General features: G+C 49.5%; 1 protein-coding gene across 4 annotated transcripts in view; it reads left to right on the plus strand.

Moving 5' to 3' along the window:
• LRRC49 (leucine rich repeat containing 49) overlaps window positions 1–14,680 on the plus strand; it is a 315,450-nt gene extending 300,770 nt beyond the window's left edge. For 3 of the 4 annotated variants that reach the window (XM_029575276.1, XM_029575277.1, XM_029575279.1), the window contains 3 exons: window positions 10,714–10,823; window positions 11,582–11,735; window positions 13,814–14,680. In XM_029575276.1, the coding sequence (XP_029431136.1) occupies window positions 10,714–10,823; window positions 11,582–11,735; window positions 13,814–14,017 (468 nt within the window). In that variant the 3' untranslated portion in view covers window positions 14,018–14,680. Of the gene's footprint in view, window positions 1–2,400; window positions 2,513–10,713; window positions 10,824–11,581; window positions 11,736–13,813 lie in introns of those variants that run through there. The other variant, XM_029575278.1, reaches the window with a different exon arrangement.
• Window positions 14,681–21,316: the final 6,636 nt, after the last annotated feature.

Here is a 21,316-nt window from a genome sequence, read left to right on the forward strand (position 1 = left end):
TTTCGGGGGCGGGCCCGGGGGCGTGGCTACGCCCTCCGGACCCGCCCCCAGGTCGTGTCCCGGCGCGCTAGCGGCCCGCTGGCGCGCGGGGATTTACGTCTCCCTCCGGGAGGCGTAAATCCCCCGACAAAGGTAAGGGGGGGGGTTTAGACAGGGCCAGGCGGGTGGGTTAGGTAGGGGAAGGGAGGGGAAGGTGAGGGGAGGGCAAAAGAAAGTTCCCTCCGAGGCCGCTCCCGAAATCGGAGCGGCCTCGAGGGAAACGGAGGTAGGCTGCGCGGCTCGGCGCGCACCGGCTATACGGAATCGGTAGCCTTGCACGCGCCAATCCAGGATTTTAGCGGATACGCGCGGCTACGCGTGTATCTACTAAAATCCAGCGTACTTTTGTTTGCGCCTGATGCGCCAACAAAAGTACGCCAAATCGCGCTGTTTGAAAATCTACCCGTATATGGTTAAGCACAAATATATAGATGTATATTCAGCGACATAGCTGTGCTGCTGAAAATACCATGTAACTTAGCTGGATATAATCTATATATTAAAAAATGTAACCGGAGGTGGGTAGGAAATGGGGGAGGAATTGAGCAGCTCTCATATCTCATATTTGACTTTTGCTAAATTACTTACCGACAGACAAACATATACTCAGAATTAAATGTAAGCATTAAATCACACAGAATTAATTCAAGCTCACAAACTACTTCCCAGCAAACAAATATACAAGCACGATAATAATTCAACCATAAAACAAATTCCTGTGCAAGATTTAAACAAACTTTCTCAATAAATGCTTAAGTCCAGCTTACCACCAGCAGATGCAGCTTCTGCTAACAGCATTGCCTCAGGTCATTGCATTGCATCAGTAATTTTACAGTTTTTAATTCCCAGCAGTACCTACCACTCGGTTGATTCCAAGTCAGGGATAACATTGGGAACAAACATGCAGTGATTCTAGAGGCTACTTTCAAATATTTGGGGCAGATTTTCAAAGCCGTACGCGCGGGAAAACAGGCACTTAAGCGCATAAACCGGGGTGGCGCACACATCCGCAATTTTGCATAGCGGTATTTGTGCGTGTAAGTGGACCTGCGCGAGCAACATTACGCCAATACAAAAGGGGCGTGTCGGGGGCGTGTCTGGGCGGAGACCGAACCTATGCGCATAAAACGTATTTTATAAGGGACACGCATAACGTCACCGGCGCGCACATACGAAGTCGCTCGCGTAGATTTACTACTGCTTCTTGTGTGCGCAAGGAATGAGTGAAGGCTCTGCGGCTGCTGTCTGACATCACTACAGTTCCAGACATCCTGTAGAAGGGCAGAAGGCGGACAGGAGAGGGCCTGGGGGAGTACCCGCTCTAAACTGGGACAATGGCACCGTTGTCCATACACAACGTTCATGTGCGTATAGGAGAGAGAGCCGCACGAGCGTCTAGACAGCCATTCAGTGCTAATTCCCCAGTCTACACATGTTCAACGCAGCAGCAATATACGTGCTGGAATCCCTAAGGCTCAGAAGGGAAAGAGAGAGGAGGAGGAGGAGAAGGCAGCTGAGACGGAGACGCTACCCGTAACACCGGGTCTACAGGACCCGCACCCAATTTCTGGACCTGTCTGAGGAGGAAGTAATGACCCGTTACAGATTTGATAAGGAGACCATACTGTCCCTCTGCAGAATGTTAGAGGGTGACCTGCAACCACGCACGCAGAGGGGCCATGCCTTGCCTGTACATGTCAAGGTGACTACCTTCCTTGCATTTCTGGCTACCGGCACCTTCCAAACCCCGCTTGGCCTGACGTCTGGAATCAGTCAGGGTGCCACCTCAGGATGTCTGGAGCAGGCCCTGGCTGCCCTGCTGCGACACACACACCACTTTATCTCCTTCCCCACCAGTAGGGAGGAACAGCATGGAACCATGAGAGACTTCTACCAAATAGCACGCTTCCCCTCGGTCTTGGGAGCTATTGATTGCACCCACGTGCCACTAAGGGCACCAGCAGCAGATGAGGCCATCTACCGCAATCGCAAGGGATTCCACTCACTAAACATGCAGGTGGTGTGCAATGCCAAGGACCTCATCACGAACGTAGTGCCTCGCTTTCCTGGATCCACCCACGACGCCTACATTCTCACCCAATCAAGGATCTATGAAGAATTCCAGCTGCGTCACATCACTGGTGGCTGGCTCCTAGGTAGTAGAGCAACAAACAACAGCACCCACCTATCTTAGTACAATCACTAGCTATAGGGTGCCACAGTAGGCACAACCATGGAAGCCATGGTCCATGGTTGTGCCTACTGTGGCACCCTATAGCTAGTGAATGTGTAAGGCCTGTGAGCTGAATGCCAGTGATCCACACACATTATCTAACCTTCTGATTATCCCGTATGCTACAGGTGACAGAGGCTATCCCCTCAAATCGTGGCTCATGATCCCCGTGGCATGCCCCAACACGGCAGCTGAGATGCGCTACAACAGGGCACACCGTAGGACCAGGTCTGTCATCGAGAGAACATTTGGCATCCTGAATCACGCTTCCGCTGTCTGGACAGATCCGGTGGGTGCCTCCTGTACTCCCCCGCTAAGGTGTGTGAGATATTCCTAGCCTGCTGTATCCTACATAATCTGGCAATTAAGAGACACATCCCTGTACCTGAGGATGGACCGGAAGACAGTGAGGAGGAGGAGGAGGACATACAGCTGACCATGGAGGAACTGGACGAAATACATCGCCTGATCCAAAGGCGGGCAATACGAGAAAGGAACAGTCTCATAGAAAGCCATTTCCGTAGGTGATAAATGTGCATTTATTTACAGGTGTGACAAATGTGATAGTGAATAAAAAAAATTAACAACATAAACCCTCTGACAGGTCACTTCTTTGCCCGTCCCCTCCTACGAGCCTCGGAAAGCCGAGACTGGCCCACCCGGGTACTGCGGCGCAGGGGACTCCGGCCACTGCTGACACTGCCCTCAGAGGGCATAGGTGCCTGGGCCACATCCGGGGCATGGCTACATGAGGAATAGCCAGGGCAACAGCCCTTCAGCTCGTGGTGGTGGTGGAGGAGGAGGCGGTGGAACAGCAGGTGCAGGCGGGGGTGCCATCCACACATAGCCTGCAGGAGGCTGAGGTGCTGGTGCCACAGGTGGAGGGTACCCACCTCAGGGGCCCCTGCATGGGCAGGTGGCATCCATGGGTATGGAGGCATCCATGGCCATGGAGCCACTGGTGGCGGGGGCTGTACGGGAGGGCGGGGGCTGTACGGGAGGCAGGCGCTTAACCAACTCCATCCAAACCTCCGTCTGCCGGTCAGTGGCCCGGCAAATGGCTTGGAGGCCCCCCTCAAGGCGCTCATACCCCTCCCTGACAGTGAGACGGAGGGCACTGCCTTCCTGCTGGATTATGTCCGACAGGCCAGAGATGGCATCCAAGATGGCGAGCCCTGCTGGTACAAGTGTCCTCTGCCGGCCCGGTAACCTGGTCGGCCTGGGGCTCAGGATGTCGGACGCACTGCTGTCCTGCTGAACATCAGGTTCCACCTCAGCGAGCGGTTCGTCCGGTTCCTCTCCCTGCTGCTCCTCCTCAGGCTGCTGCACGCGCTGCCGGTCTTCCCCCTCCTCCTCTTCCGAGGAGTCACGGAGCACCTGCAGACGCCGGTACTGGCGTTGGGGCCTAGGGGCAGGTCCGGGTTGCTCATCATCTGGCTCCCCTAAATGGTAAAGCATATGGGTATTAGCACACTGACAATAGGGGTGTGATGTATGTCACTCCATATACACAGGTGGTAGTCATATGGCAGGTGTCAAGACACCTCTGGGGTATCATTAGTGGCTGCCAACCAGACACATGTAGCACCTGCCCTACAACCAGTTCAGGACACAGGAGCGTTCCCAGTGGGCTGCATGGAATGTGGGACCTGTCAGGCCAAACCTAGAACACAGAGCCCTGTTCTACGACCTGCACGTCAACCCTCAACCTAATCAAGGCACACTGTTTCTGCACTCCACGACCACTTGACCTGTGCTGTGGTACAGGAAGGTGAAGAGGAAGCAAATAGGGAAGGGTGGGAAGGTGGTGCGCACACGTTCTGCGCACACGTTCTGCGCACACTTCTGCGCACAGCCCCCGGTGCGCACACGTTCTGCGCACAGCCCCCCTGGTGCGCACAGCCCCGGTGCGCACAGCCCCGGTGCGTGGCTGTGGGGTGGGGGGAAGAGGGAGAGCGCAACTTTGCAATGTGGAACCTGAAATGGGCACAGGGTTGGCTCTACAGGTGAACAGTAATCAGTACCTATAGGTTACATGACAACATAGGCTGCTCTACTGTGAGATAGGATACGTGTTGGTCTGCATACCTTGCTGCCCTGCACGGCGCATGGAGTCGAGACGGCCAACGCCACCCACAGCTGCCTCCGATAGGGTTCCCAGAACTAGCTGCTCCGAGGCTGTGAACGTGATGCGGCTCCTTCCACCTTCAGCAAGTCGCCTGGCCTGCTTCCCGCTTCACCACTCGCCGCATGTCCCTCCACTTGTGCATCAGTTCGGCAATACTGCGGTTGTGGTGGAACACCGAATTAACAGTATGCCTGATGCGCCTCCATATTTGTTCCTTGGCGTATGCACCCACCGTACGCGACTGTGGGCCATACAGCATATCCCTCTGCCTCATGACATGCTCCACCAGCATGTCCACCTCCCCTGGCAAGAAGTTGGGCTTCCTGAGAAGGACAGGTTGTGCCTGTGCCTGAGCCATGGTGAGGATGGCCAGTGAGTAGCCCACCCATCCCTTTAAAGTGACCTCAATTTGTGCGCGGACCTCCCCAGTGGGGCGCAACATATGCGCACAGCTGATCCCATCAGCGCAAATACCAAGAACGCGCGCGAATAATTAAAATCCATGCGGAACATGTGCGTGCTGGGTTATTTGTCCGCGCCAACTATCTATTTTAATAATATATTCGTACTGCCTATCTATTTTCATTCAGATATGCGCGTAACTACCTATGGAACAGCTGGGCGTGCAGCCATTACCCAATGTAGCCCACATGTGCGTGCTGTTGCAATCCCAAACCCGTAATGACGGTATGGAAGTAGCCCTTTCTGTGACAGCTACATAGCCAGTGCAGTGCAGGTCGGAGAGGCAGGTGAGACGTCGACTACACTAATTAGCGTGCAGAGACGTGTGAGCTCAGCAGCCTACTGAGAATGGCTACTCAATCGGGGCCAGCTGCTAATCAGCACCTCCATCTGAGGGTGGGAAGTACTGATTAGCAGCTGGCCCCGAATGAGTTGGCCTTCCCAGTAGGCTGCTGAGCTCACACGTCTCTGCACATACCACTCTATTCCTGCGTATGCCGACTTCAGAGGGATATGTTGTAGGTAAGGTCGCTTTACCGGAGCGTTGGAGGGGGGTTCACTGGTGTTATTCGTGGCTACTTCACTATTATGTCTGATTACCGCTCAGCAGGGTTAGATATGAAGGGGGACAATCGCTGTCTAACGTGTGTAGTCGGCTTCTCACCAGCCTCTCGGACCTGCAATGCACTGGCTTTATTGGTGTTCATGCTGTATGTCAGTGCATTGTGCGCCCACTATAGCAGGGCTACGACCAGCTTACAGAACCGTCACATAGACTAGCGGCCAACTCCTAAGGCGACCGTACCTAGTACGGTCTACGGGCTCTGCGCACATGTCCGCTAGAGTCTACGGGCTCTGCGCACATGTCCGCTAGAGTCTATGGGCTGGCGAGCCAGCTGTATTGGTGTTATGCTACGGTGGGACTGGAGACCCTAACCTACCTCTTGTAACTGACGTTTTGCGTAGCAGCTGTGGCCTGTATATTCTGTGTATGTAGCTGTTCAAATGCAGATTACAGTTGCTGCAAAGCTGAGGTGCGTTACACTAGGTCCGGTATAGCCAGCAATGCAGAGGGATGCGCCTGATCCATGGAGCCCGTAGACCCTAGCGGACATGTGCGCAGAGCCCGTAGACCCTAGCGGACATGTGCGCAGAGCCCATAGACCCTAGCGGACATTTGCGCAGAGCCCGTAGACTCTAGCGGACATGTGCGCAGAGCCCGTAGACTCTAGCGGACATGTGCGCATGGTCATTTTCTGTACTGCACATGGGCGCCTCGTCTATATGCTGCACTGTAGCTGATGTGGCACGCACACAGCCTATACAGTGTAGCAGATGGATGACCAGGATGTTCCGTGGGCTGCTCTGCTAGGACTCAACGTCGCCCCACTCATTCACCCTTCCTTCCCTCCCTCCCTCTCCCACCTTCACCCCCTCCCTCCCTCCTTCCCTGCACCCCCTCCCCCACCTCCCTCCCTCCTTCCCTGCACCCCCTTCCCTGCACCCCCTCCCCCACCTCCCTCCCACCTTCCCTGCACCCCCTCCCCCACCTCCCTCCCTCCTTCCCTGCACCCCCTCCCCCACCTCCCTCCCACCTTCCCTCCCTCCGACACTGCCAATACATGGTCAGCTCCCACCTGTCCCTTAATAACCACACCGTTTATTATTTTCAATATTTATTGAAAGTCTGACACATATTTACAAAATAAAATGTGGATGGGGAGGGGCAGCCTAGGGAGGAAAACTATGTACAAAACAAAAACTCCCGTGGGGTTAGGGAGGCAGGGACCAGAGAAGATGGTCAACGACGACGGACCATCTCCCCCAGGAGCCGTACTGCAGCACCAAGCAGCAGTAGGGCCCTGGTGTTGCGATCCGTCGCCTGGACCATCCTCTCTTGGAAGGCAATCAGTGCCCTCATGCCCTCATTGACCCCCTCACATAGTCCATGAACTGACCATAGGTAAGAGGCTCATCCTCGGGGGCGCGTGCCCCCGGGGATGGGCCTCTTTGCTGGCCCCGTGAGGGGGGACAATGAGGGACTAGAGGGCCCTGATTGCCTCCCTGAGCCAGCAAAGGCTGGCTCCTGCCGGCCCCAGCGTCCCTAACCCCACGGGCAAAACGGGGTGGTTGCCCTACAGGGGGGGGGCTAGGGGAAGGCATGGGGTGCCTTTCGGCCCGGGGAGGGCTCGGCCGCTCAGGTCTCCTCTGGGGTGGAGGGGGTGGATCCGGCTCCCCCCCTGGAGCGGCTGCAGCTCCATCTGCAGCTGGCCCTGGCATTTCCTCTTCAGCATCTGTGAAAACAAAGGACACGTATGACTACACTGTACTGGGTGAGGGGAGGGAGAGAAGGTGGGATGGGGGACAGGAGGGAGGGCGGTGGTAAAGGACGGGATGGATGGTGGCTCAGATGTGGGTTACTCCAGTCGGTTGGAGGGGTCACTTACCGCCAGGCCCAGCCCGCTGCGCACGCAGCCGCTCCATCCATCTGCGGCGATGGAGGCGAAGCCAACGGGCCTTCTTCTTCAGGTCCTCAATCTGTTTGAACGGAAGGAGGGAGGACCATTAGTGTACTCTGATAGTCAAGATGGTGCCAGGATACTTGGATGTAGGTGTGACAACATTGCTGACTGACAACCATGATATTATTCAATTAGCATACAGATTATTTTCATCATTGGCAATTGAGGCACAACACAACCCAATCCTAACCAGTGTTAGGCACCAGCAGGACATAACAAACTGTCTACAGTGCATATAAGTATCAGGTACACTATTCTGGGTACTCAGGTGAGGCCTAACCTGACTTTGCAACTCCCACATTCACCACAACAACTTTCTTAGTGTACTTACTCCACGGGGGTGTGAAGCCTCTGCGTTGAAACGCCTTTGCAGCCTCCTCCAGGCCCTCCGCAGGTGGCCGAAGTTTGTACGCCGTCCCTGGACCGGGAACAGCCATCTCTCTCCTCCCACCACCAGGGACGCCAGCAGCTCCACGTCCCTGGTGGTGAAGTTGGGCTGTCTCCTCCGGCCGACCATTTTGTGCAGTGTGGGGAACGGGAGGTCACACCCCTCGCGATCGCATGCGAGATATTTGGCTGGACTAACCCAAAAACTCAACAAATCATACATAAAGGGGTAGATTTACAAGGAGCGCGCGCGGCGGTAGAGCCGCGCGCGTTTCTGCGCACACAGCAGAAGCTAGCAATTTTGCGTAGCATGCGCACATTTTGCGCGCGCCACACAAAATACGCGCAAGTATTGAGGGACACATGTGCGCGTAACCAGACAACCTGCGCGCGAATGCATACATGTGCGCGCGCGCGAGGGCTCCACACGCACAAATATCGGCGTGCGCGCACATGTATGCATTCGCGCGCAGGTTGTCTGGTTACGCGCACATGTGTCCCTCAATACTTGCGCGTATTTTGTGTGGCGCGCGCAAAATGTGCGCATGCTACGCAAAATTGCTAGCTTCTGCTGTGTGCGCAGAAACGCGCGCAGCTCTACCGCCGCGCGCGCTCCTTTGTAAATCTACCCCTTTATGTATGATTTGTTGAGTTTTTGGGTTAGTCCAGCCAAATATCTTTTGGGCAGGAAAAAAAACTCTAAAACTAGAATAGCTCCAGGTATTTACCCACTTATATCCTGTCTGAGTACTGTGGACTCATGCCCCATATCATCTTCTATTTTGGAGTTCTATTTCCAAATGGGTATAACCTATGTTCGGTATTATTGCCGATAATGTCTCATGAAGGAATTACATTAATAAAGCACTGTTAGCAGCAGACATGACACACGTAGCATAACTTCTCTTGTCTCTGTGCTATCGGACATCTTTAATAAGAGCAGCTTCCAGTAATATATTTATTTAGGTAATTATTTTTAACACATATGTTCTGCTTTTTCAAACATATTGTACAAAGCAGTTTAGAAAATATAACCTGAAATAGCAAATATACCGTTTGACAATTCAAATAGATCGCTACAGCCAGCTATCGACACAAAAAACATATTAAAACATGACAAAATAATTACATCTTATTTGACAATAGTCGGCCTCTGCCCCTAACATACACCATAATCCCCGGTGTCTAGTGGGGCCTCCTCACCTCCCACCTATCCCATACATGTAAAAAAAAAAACCCTGGTGGTCTAGGGGAGCCCCTGGAATCCCAGTACCTAAAAGAAGAGTCCCTGGTGGTGGCCTGGAATGTCCCTAGCTCTGTGCCAGTTGATGACATTTTCCAAAATGGCTCTGTCCGGCCTGTGTCCCTATCACTGAATACCAGAGATTATGCTAAATGTTGGGGGTGGGGGTCCGGGGGAGCTGCTACTGAGGGGAGAGGCTGTTTTAGATATGGGGTGACTTTGGTTGGGACAGGGGTGGTTTATTTATTTATTTATTTATTTTTACAAAGGGGAGGTGGGGTGTCACCACATAGGTAATTTTGCTATTTTTTTAAAAAGTTTTTAGGCTGCACCACCTTTAGAAATGGCAGGTGTGAGAATGGGCAGGGGCCTCAAACGTCCCCCAGAGGGATTTGCTCATTGTGGGTGGGAGTTGTTTTTGGGCCACCTGGCCCTTTAGCAAGCATCCTGGGACCACTGGGCAAAAATACTGCAGCAGTAAATTCCCCCCTTACCATGTGCGATGGTGACCTTGGAATGTGGGGGTCGCATTGCTTAAAGGGGGCCAATGGCTGCGAGTAAGCCCCCTATCCCTGAAAGTAGCCAAAAACCTTTGGGATCTGCAAAGACCACCTTTCCTCCCGCTACCCTTGGAGGCAGGAAAGTGAAACAGTCTGTGCCAGGCCCCAACAGCCAACTCCTTTGATCAAAAAATCTGGCTCCCAGAGGCCAGGACTTCCAGCCCTTGGGCCCTGGCTTACTCACAAATGAGTCCCAAAGCTTAATGATGCATTTGGTGCACTTTCCCATAGCTCGAAGTGCTGGAAGGTGGAAGGCACTTTAGTACATGCAGCCTGCGTTACTCATTTTCAAAGGGAATCGAGCCAGATAGCTCTCCTTTCAAAACTGCCCATAAGTTCTGTATGTACAAAGTGACCTTTCTTACAACTGCTATTTTTGCAAGCAGCCAATATGGAGTAGAACAGTATGTATAGTTTTGAAAACTAAATCTATGTACATTGTTTCCCTCCCCTGATCTAAACATCCCTGCACCCCAGAAATGCCTCTTTTTACTTTGGCCTGTTGTGAAAGTCTGTGCATACTGTTAGCCGCCATAAGGAGGAATCTATTTGGGCAATGACATTGGGCAAATCCATTCGAAACTTGTCATGTTGCATTTGGGTGAAGCGTATCTGAGGGTGGTAATGACACGTTATCATCTATGCATGAGACTATTCAGATGCTCTTTTAGAAAAGCTTTTTTTTTTTTTTTTTGGCAGCTTACTTTTGGGGACTGGATCTTCTTTTTTTTTATTGTGTATTTTTTTAATTGGTACACTTTTGCTGAATATTGTGCACCTTTGCCATTTGTATAATATGATGCTTAGTACCCAAGCATTATCTCTATTGCACATTAGATAGTAGAACACATTCAACTTTGGTATTTATATTGTAAAAATTGGATCATGGTAGATGGGTTTCAAATATACCTAGACTGAGAGGAAACCCTTTTCAAGAATACCATCCATTGTTTAGAAAAAGGGAAAAAATATTTGAACTGTATACATTATAGGAAATAAGCAAGACTTAATGTTTTTACACTCTGCACACAAGGCCATTATAACATTGTGCAATATATTTTCAAGAAAAGTTTATGCTGAAAAGATTACCTTAACCAGAATCTTTGAAGCTTTCTTTTTTTCTATGCACTCTTTTATAGATCACTCCAAATGATTTCGTTACAGCTGAAAAGCTGTTTGGAATATTGGCATATGTAACAACCTCTGATCTACCACAGTTTCAACTGTTTTCTCTATTTGGGGAATCCAGGTAAAATGTTTCCTTACAACTGTGAACAGCTAGATAGGTTTTTAACAAAAATGAGAAAAGGTTTGAATGATTTCATAAATTTATTTTCTTAAATTAACCCGTTTTATTTCTGGTTTACTGATCAGCCAAGCTTTCTCCATTGAGGTTTATTTTATTTTTGCATTTTATTGTCTTATGATTTCTTGATTGCATTCAGCTCAGTGTGAATAACATATTTACAGCCAGAGGCTACCATTTCTCACAAGGAAATACTCTCAGCTTTTAGAAACATTAAGACTAGTTTATTTTCAGAAACATTCCTATCTAGCGATACCATATGGGTGGTGGTGATGTGGTGCACCGAGTGCCATTAGAGGTGATTGTGCTGGTGCTGCATCATGGGTTGATGATTACTGCAAGTGTGTGCAGGATATGTTGGGGTTTGGGGTGGAGCGGGGGACTTGATCGTCTTTGTTTTATACTGTTAGTAAAGGATCAGCAGCACCAGGGTTGGCGATGAAAACTGGCAAACCTACCCGCAAACACTATATTTCATTTAGAACTAAAATGTGCTTTCTAATCTAGAAAAAGAGAGCGCATATCCTGAGTTTTCTATAAAGGGGAGAGGTTGCAGGATGCAATAAACCAAAAAGCTCATGTAATGAAGTTTGAAAGTAACAAGAGCCTAAATAAATTCAGCACAAAGCATCTGCACTATATTAAAGTAATGAATTATCATCTTGGCAAACCTTTTTTCTTTTTTTTTTTTATCTGTACAGGAAGAAGCAATTCCATAATTTTTTAGAAGGAAAAGGGAAAAAATCTGGGGTTGCAGCTGAAGAAAGCAATGATAGCAGAAGGGCTGGAGGAAGACCTGCAATCCGAGCTTTGCTAAGTTACACCACAAAGGAGTTACAGACAGAAAAATTAGAGGTAAATTACCTGGGCAAGGGTAAACATTGTACATGTTTATGCAAATAGATTGGTAGACAGCTCAGACCACTGCAAAGGTAAAAAGGTCTCACTGTGGAAAACTGTGCTTGATTTAATGTAGAGTAATAGAAGCTCCTCAGAGGCCCCAGCAAGCTACCCATAGAAATCTGCAAATTTGGAGCATTCGGCTCTGCCCACACAGAGATGAATTTTAAAAGCTCAGCGCACACCAAAATTGGGAAATGCATGCACAAGTTAGGTTTGCGCGCACCCACCAAATTTTAAAAGCTGCCCTGATGCATGCGTGTCTCCCCCTGCTAATCAAACCTCCACTGTGCTGCTGTACTGAATTGCTCAGACCCAGATGCATTGTGGTGTTGCATACTCTGTAGTTTGGTGCACTCTTTGGAGATAAAAACAGATAAGAAAAGTGCAAGTTTGGATGCAAGAAAAGTGCAAGTTTTTGGATGTGTCATTCTGGATGCAAGTTTTCATTTGGTGGCCTCTGGTTAAAATAGAAGAGCTATTATAAGCTAAGAGGATACAAAGAGTAATCTTATCTGCCCCCAACAGAACAAGCAAAGAGGCTACACAGTGACGGGTAGATTTTTAAAGAAAGCGCGATCGCGTACTTTTGTTTGCGCAGCAGGCGCAAACAAAAGTACGCTGGATTTGATAAGATACGCGCATAGCCGCGCGTATCCTCTAAAATCCTGGATCGGCGCGCGCAAGGCTGCCGATTTTGGGCAGCCGGCGCGCGCCGAGCCACGCAGCCTGCCTCCGTTCCCTCCGAGGCCGCTCCGAAATAGGAGCGGCCTCGGAGGGAACTCTCTTTCGCCCTCCCCTCACCTTCCCCTCCCTTCCTCTATCTAACCCACCCCCCCGGCCCTATCTAAACCCCCCCCCTTACCTTTGTCCGTAGATTTACGCCTGCGAGAAGCAGACATAAATCTACGCGCGCCAGCAGACTGCTGGCGCGCCGTCCTCCGACCCGGGGGCTGGTCCGAAGGCCTGGACCACGCCCCGGGCCGGCACCACGCCCCCGGTCCCGCCCCTGAAACGCCACGCCATGCCCCGGAAACGCCGCGTCATCGGGTCCCGCCCCCGACACGCCCCCTTCCAAAACCCCGGGACCTACGCATGTCCCGGGGCTCTGCACGCGCCGGCGGCCTATGGAAAATAGGCGCGCCGGCGCGCAAGGCCCTGCTCACGTAAATCCAGGCGGATTTACGCGAGCAGGGCTTTTAAAATCCGCCTGTGAAAATATAATAAGAACAAGTAATAAACAAGAGGTATTTCAACACAGTTGACCAGAGTCACTGCTTGGTCAGAAGTGTAATCCCTGACTGCCACTGGGCTGCAGCACTGCTTGTCTTGCCAAAACCAGACCAGTGCCACTCGGGGATTACACTTCTAACCAAGCAGTGACTCTGGTCAACTGTGTTGAAATACCACTTGTTTATTACTTGTTCTTATTATATTTTAACTGTGTAGCCTCTTTGCTTGTTCTGTTGGGGGCAGATAAGGTTACTCTTTGTATCCTCTTAGCTTATAATAGCTCTTCTATTTTAACCAGAGGCATTAACCAAAATAGCTAGCAGCATTTATTTATTTATTTATTTATTTATTTATTTATTTATTGGTTTTTATATACCGACCTTCCTCAAAAGATATCAAGTCGGTTAACAATATGACAAATACATCTCAGTACAGTACAATTACATCTCAGTTGAATCACAATAAAATAAACCTAAAATATGCAAACATTAAAATAATAAACAAGCATAAAATTAATTCCTAAAATTAGTTCCTAACACAATTCTACGCGTTTATGCACAATATTTCGTCAGCTAGTTCTAACATTAATCCCTCAGGATTTCGCAGAATTACTTGCTTCTGAGGATTCTACCCTCACCTTCCTAACTATACTGCATAACCTAGGTGAGGTGAACATGAGGGGCACTTTTTCCATTTTCTTCAGTTTGCATTTCACCTTTAAGTGGCTCAGGCTGATGCGCTGCTGTTAGTTTTCTGTTTCTTCATGTCTTATGCAAGCTCTCGCTTGTTCCCTTTCCCAGGAACTCAAAGAGAAGAAGAAGTTTTGTCACTCGTATGTCCTGGATCTGGTGAAAGAAGCCTCCGATATCAGTATGAAAAATGAATCTCTGCAAAAACTGTGGCCTCAGATGTTCATTGAGCTAGTTAGGGATGCGGTGATCGAGGTGAACAATCAAAACTCCTACATGAAGCTCTGCCTGCAGAGGATCACCAACCAAAAATAGCCTTAGTCCATGTTGCAGGCTGTTTAATACTGGCCATTTTGTTTCACAAAGCAAGCAAATAACAGTATTAAGTGACAACTACTTTGAGCCACTTTTCTCTATGAGTAGCCTTTACTTCTGGTCAAGCTCTGTTTTCCCAGCTAATGTATCTAAACTCTTAGAATTTTCCAAAGAAAAATGTCATTTTCCAGGATAACATGGCATTTTTGACCAATGTGACAACACACAAGAGACTCATGTGCTAATCCCTTGGGCTTCTGGTTTTTGTTACTGTTGTATGGCTAATGCACTTGCATTGTTTTAAGGACTAGCAGTGATACTAGACCTGCGACTCAGGGAGATTTACTTGGTCCCTTATGACTCTCAGCATGGCATTTTTAAACCTGCAGAGAATTAAATGGAGCTAAAACATGCACATTAAAATGAAGAGGACATCTGAATCTGACTCTTTTGAGATGGAGCTCATGGCTAATTTGTCTCAGTGAATAATGAAGGTCAGGTCACTGGCCTAGACAAGTGTTCCATATTCTGTACACTGAGTACATGGCATTGGATTTCTGTTTGATTTTTAATTGCTGTTATGTTAAAAATAAGTCTCTCAATGTGTTTTGGCTTTAGTTTTATTTTCATGTGTAAGATCTAATAAACCTGTTTTTAACCTGATCATTTAAGAGTTGCGATTATGGGCCCCCTATACTAAAGGCCTCATTTTCAAAAGCATTTACACGCTTAAAACTGGGTCTTACACGTGTAAATGCACTTTACCCTTGGAGGAGGGCTTTGAAAATTGCTACAATATGTGCCATTGAATTATCCATAGGTTTTACTCATTTTAAAGGCTTTTGAAAATCGCTGTGACAATAGTTACATTTACATGCATAACTCCTATGAAAATTCACCCACAAGCATGTTTCCCATAGACCTGTGAGAACAATTTTCAAAGCCATTTAAGCTGGTGACAGTGTCCATGAGTATTTTGTATCCACAACAGGTTTCGAAACTAAGGTCCACACATATTTATGCTTGTCTAGTTTTTTAACTTGTGATTGAATGTTTTTATTATGTCTGTTTTATTCTATTGTACATCACTTTGATTATTCATAAAAAAGCAATATATAAAATCGATAAACCTAAATCTTTTTAAAAGTGCGTAAAACAGTGGTTCTCAACCCAGTCCTCTGGACGCGCCTGGCCAGTCAAATTTCAGCATATCCACAATGAAAACGTCTGGGGTAGATTTGCATGCTCTGTCTCCATTGCATGCAAATCTATCTTATGCATATTCATTATGGAGATCCTGAAAACGTGACCGACTAGATGTGTCCCAAGGACTGGGTTGGAAACCCCCGTCATACGCAGTACTCACAGACTTTGTCACAAAATAAATTACCCCACAATGGGAGAAAACCTAAAGTTTTTGTGTCTATGGGAAAAATGCTTAGCATATACGGTTCTGTGTCTATCAAATAAGAAAAAGTGGAGCATCTTGTTACCATTTTCTAGTCATTGAAGCTTGCATGTGCTGTCCTTGGGCACTGCAGCATGGAGGTTTCAAGCTCAAAGTCATCCATTTATCAAATTTGGTTGGACCTGGACACACTGTGAAAGTGATGTGTTCAGGGCCAGGAAGGATGAGCTGGAAGATGGCTTACCCCTCCTTGCCAGTGCTAAGGGTCTGCCGTGAAGGGGTGGCAAGGGTTTCCTTGAGTCATCCAAGCTTGCTGTCTGGGGAAGCGGAAGCAAAGATGACAGTTTTAAAGGGGAAAAATATAAAACCAAACAAAACAAATCAGTAAACAATAGATCTTGCTCTACTAGCTGAATATTTTCTGTAATCTGCATTATGCATCTCAAGACAGTAGACTAGAGGTAACGGATCCTGGAAAAGGAGTGTGATGCACAAATTGTGCTAATGTATTTCTCGACTGTCAGAATGACTGCCTCTATCAAATATTTACAGATTATGGGCCCTATTTGCTGATTATGTAACTGGATTTTATTCCGCAAACTGTTTGAATTTACTAATACTCCCTTATATTTAGATTTTCAGACATGAAATCTAACAAATGTATTAATGTACTGAAACAAGATTCTGGGTTTTGATGACTTTTTAAAACTGAACAAACTGTAACTCAATGCTGATAATTAGCATTCATCTAAAAAATAGTTCATGAGTGCCTTTCCAACTGGCATTGGAGGTGCAGTTCACTGTAATTTCATTATTCCAAAAAGAATTTCCAGGTACACATTGTACCAAATGAAAGGGATTGTCTTAATTAGCCCTTGCTCTCACATGAAGTATATATTCTGAAAAATAAAATACATTAAATGTTATTCTAAACAAGAGGAAGTTTATGTTTTCACTTTAGTTGCTACAAGATTAATATTCAAAGCTGGCTCTTTAAATAAATTAGCTCGATATAACTTATCCGACTAATATTCAGTGGCACGGCAAAACTGCTGAATATTTATTTATTTATTTATTTATTTAAAGCTTTTCTGTACCAACATTCAAATAAAATATCAAATCGATTTACATGGAACTCGGGTAATTTAACATGGAAGCAGAGGCAAAGTTACAATAAACAGGGGGAAATAACTTGGAAGTGGAAGGAATCATATATATGTGTATATGTGACCACTTTGCCAGATAAGTCTACCGGGCTAAGCTTAGACCTGCTCTATGGAATGTTTAAACTTAGATGTACACCTATATGCCTAACTCTAAATATCGGTAGTTAGGCGTACAAGTTATGGGTTAGATTTTAAAAGCCCTGCGCGCCGGCGCGCCTATTTTGCATAGGCCGCCGGCGCGCGCAAGTCCCGGGGCTTCGTAAAAGGGGCGGGAGGGGGCGTGTCCGGGGTCAGGGGGCGGTCTGGGGCGTGACCGGGGGCGTGGCAACGGTTCGGGGGCGGTCCGGGAGGGCGGTCCCAAGTCCCCCGACACTGCGGCCTGTGCCGGGGGATGCGAGGCGGCGCGCGCAAATTACACCTGCTTCAAGCAGGCGTAACTTGCCCAACAAAGGTAGGGGGGGGATTTAGGTAGGGCCGGGGGGTGGGTTAGGTAGAGGAAGGGAAGGTGGGGGGATGCGGAGGGAACGGAGGCAGGTTGCGCGGCTCAGCGCGTGCAGGCTGCTGATTTTGCGCAGCCTTGCGCATGCCGACCCCGGATTTTATAAGATACGTGTGGCTACTCGCGCATCTTATAAAATCCGGTGTACTTTTTAAAGATCTACCTCTATATGTCTAACTTGCTGTGCCCCTGAACTGCCCAGTGCCTGCCCCCTTTTTTTGTGTGTATACATTTTAGCCATATAAGGGACTTGTGCGGCTAAGTGGTGGCCACTGGACATACACACATATTCAGCGGCCACTTCCTAGCTGCATAAGTCCTGTTTATCCAGCTAAATGGCGCTGAACATGTTTTGAATAATTGCCCTCTACATGTTTGCCAACAATATCATTTCTGCCAATGTAATAAGTCCCTTTTCCAAGACTTCTGTTAAACTGCTTGTTTCCTGTACGTACCCGGATCAGTCCAGACCTTGGGTTGAGCCTCCTTTCCAGCAGGTGGAGACAGACTAAAACTGCAGAGGTGCCCTACATGAGGACAGAGCCCATCCTGTAACCCTTCAGTATTTGTCTATCTCCCAGCAGGTTGGATCAGCTCACCCTTCGGTCTCCTGATTCGGCTTCTCAGCCAGCTATCCTTATTTCTTTGGATCAAGCAAGTACTTAATTCCTAGCTGTTTTGTTTTTTTTCCTTTTCCTGGAAATAATAAAATTTGATCTGTTAGGATTCTTCTACAGGAGACGGTACCGTCTCCTTGCTCTTGCTGGACTCAGGGGGGCTTTGCCCCTTGTGCGCTGCATAGCCTGAGTCCGTCTGTGCTTCCCGGTGTGGGGACTGAGGCTGGTGGTCCAGTTCTCATCTCCCCCTCCTCTGGCTGCTGAGGGGGCTTAGAGCCCAGTGCTGTGCTCAGTGTAAAAAAAAAAAAAAAAGGTGAAAAGTTTTTAAACTTCAATTCTCAACTTTTACAGTACTTGCAAATTATTTTTTTGTAATTTTATTTTTTGGCTGTTTAGGGGGCTTGAACCGGAAGCCAGACAGGCAGGAGTCAGCAGGTTCCTCCCCTGCTTCACTCCTGCCGGCGGGCTGCCAATCATTTTTATTTTTAGACTTTTTTTCTCCTCAGAGCGGCTCCTGCAATGCTGCGGCCGGCAGCCTGCCTTTCTTGTGGGCTGCCCTCCTCGCGATTTTCGCGGGAGGGACTTTGCTCTGCCTGCCTGCCGGGTGAGGAAGGCCCCTCCTCGGCAGGGCAGGCAAATTTAGCCCAGGGATTGAATCCCCAACGCATGGCCAGGCCGTTCCCGGGTCAGCAAAGCCAGGGAACGGCAGCCATCTTGGATTTTTCGGCAGCTCCTGTTTCGGAGCAGCCTGGGGTTGGGGAGCCGAATTTTTTGGAGCTACCCCCCGATTTAAGCCCCCTGACCCCTCCTCGCCCCCTCCCCCCCGGGAGTTCCAGGACCCGTTTTTCTCCGGAATTTGTGCTGATTATGCATGTCTTACTTAGTTAGCCTGCAGGAGGAGGGAGAAGCCCCCCCGACCCCCCCCCCCGGCTAAAATTCCTCACTCCGCGCCGTTGACATGGCCTGGCTCCGGAACCCCAGAGGTTCCTTCGGGTGCGGGTGGTCCCGGGTGTGCCCCCCCTCTTGACCCCCTGGTGGCCTCAGTCCTCTCGGACCCTGGCTCACTTTCTGATTCCGTGGCTATCCTCCCGCCCCTGGAAGGGGACGACCCCAGGGCCCTACGTATGTTCCAAAGGGAGGAGTTGGAACCCCTCATCCCCTTTGTCCTCCAGGAATTGGGGTTGGAGGGGCCCTCGGTGGATACCCTCACGGAATCCTTGCCTAAAAATATGGACCCGGTCCTGGCTGGACTCAGGGCTCCAGCGAGCGCTTTTCCTTTTCATCCCATGCACAAGCTATTGCTCCTGCGTGAATGGGAGGCTCCTGAAGCGGGACTCCGGGTGGGACGCGCTATGGATTAGCTATCGTCCTCCCGGAGGACGGTTTGGAAATCTTGAGAAATCCCTCTGTGGATTCCTACGTCTCTGCGGTCACCAAACACACTACCATCCCAGTGGAGGGATCTTCAACCCTGAAGGATGGGCAGGACCGCAAGCTTGAAGCGCACATGAAACACATTTTCGAGATCCTGGCCCTGGGGGTCTGCGCGACGGCCTGCAGCAGTCTCATGTTGCGGGCAGGTCTTGGACCCAACAGCTACTCGGGGCCCAGGATCTTCCCCCGGCAGAGGCGGAGCAAGCTGAGCGTTTAGAAGCCATCATCGCCTATGGGGCTGATGCGCTCTATGACCTCCTCCGTGTCCAGGCAAAAGCGATGGCCTCGGCGGTGTCAGCTAGGCGACTCCTGTGGCTACACAATTGGTCGGCTGACCCGTCCTCCAAGGCACAGTTGGGCTCGCTGCCCTTCAAAGGTAAGTTGCTGTTTGGCGAGGACCTGGAGAAGCTTATGGATTCCTTGGGGGACAATAAGGTCCATAAGCTACCAGAGGATCGGCCGAGACCAGCATGCTCCTTCGCACCCTCCCGTCCCTGTTTCCGGGGACAGAGACGGTATATCCCACGTGGACGGGGTGGTGCCACGAGGGGTTATTCTTCCCGGTCTCAGTCTTGGTTCAGCCCTTTCGTGGATGTCGGCCCTTTTGCGAGGGCCAGCCCGCGCGCTCCACCCCTAAGCCTGCCGCTCAATGAAGGTCAGCCTGCCCATTCCTCGATCCCGTTTCTGGGCGGTTGCCTCTCCCTTTTTTTCGAGGAATGGGTCAAGATCACATCGGACCAGTGGGTCCTCGACATTGTACGAGATGGGTACGCCTTCAAGCTTGTCCGCGACCCACCGAATCTCTTCCTAGTCTCCCCTTGCGGGCACTCCAAACGGGAAGCGGTGGAGCAAACCATCACCAGACTACTGAACCTGGGCGCAGTTGTCCCAGTCCCAGAAAGGGAGCTTGGCGTAGGCCAGTATTCCATTTACTTTGTCGTTCCCAAGAAGGACGGGGCCTTTCGGCCGATCCTGGACCTCAAATGGGTCAACAAAGCCCTCAAAATCCCGTGCTTTATTTAATTTTATTTATTTAACAGCTTTTCTATACCGACATTAAAGTACACATCATGTCGGTTTACATAATAACAAAAGGTGGAAATTACATATAACAAGGAAAGGGGGGGGGGGGGGAGGACAACTGAAAGAGGTTCAAAACAGCGAACCAAAAAACTGAGTGAAAGGAGAGAAACAGGAAAAAGGTAACATTTTTAACAATATTGGGAAGTATACAGGTTATACAAGGGTATTTGATTTACAAAATTTACAAATGGAGCTGAAAAGATTGCTTTGTCTAGGGGGATGCGTAAGGGTTTAGCAGGGTAAGGAGATTTAAAGGAGGAGTAAGTTGCCGGGGGGGGGGGGGGGGGGGAGAGGGCAGGGAAAAGGTCAGAGGAATTAATCTGGAAAGGCCTGGTGAAACAGCCAGGTCTTTAGCAGTTTTCGGAATTTATGTGGGCATTGTTCCAGGCGAAGGTAGGGAGGATGAGAATTCCAAAGGGTGGGGCCTGCGATGCTTTAACATGGAAACCCTGCGAACGGTCATCGCGGCAGTTCGCCCCGGAGAGTTCCTCGCCTCACTCGATCTGATGTAGGTGTACTTCCATAATCCCGATCCACCGCGATTATCAAAAGTATCTTCGCTTCCACATTCTCAATCGGGACTTCCAGTTTTGGGCCCTGCCATTTGGCCTTGCGACCGCGCCTCGCACCTTCACCAAGATCATGGTGGTGGTGGTGGTGGCGGCAGCCCTTCGATGGGAAGGCGTTCTAGTTCATCCCTATTTGGATGACTGGTTTGTGCGGGCCAAGTCGTAGGTCCTCTGCAAACAGGCTCTCCTCGCGTCTCTGGGGTGGATAGTGAATTATTCCAAAAGCAACCTCCAGCCCTCCCAGGAATTGGAGTTCCTGGGAGCCCGCTTCGCCACCCGACTCGGAAAAGTCTTCTTGCCTCGTGCGCGGGCCCTCAAGTTGATAGACCAGATCCGGGACTTGATCTCGCTGCCTCTTCCAACGGCCTGGAACTACTTGCAGGTTCTAGGGTCCATGGCTTCCACCATCGATCTAGTCCCCTGGGCTTTTGCTCATATGCGACCGTTACAGAAAGCTTTGCTATCACGTTGGCAGCCAGTGTCAGAACAGTATCACATGGTCCTCCCTCTTTCGGCCTCTACC

This window comes from Rhinatrema bivittatum, chromosome 13, assembly GCF_901001135.1.
Source record: "Rhinatrema bivittatum chromosome 13, aRhiBiv1.1, whole genome shotgun sequence".
Classification (NCBI taxonomy): domain Eukaryota; kingdom Metazoa; phylum Chordata; class Amphibia; order Gymnophiona; family Rhinatrematidae; genus Rhinatrema; species Rhinatrema bivittatum.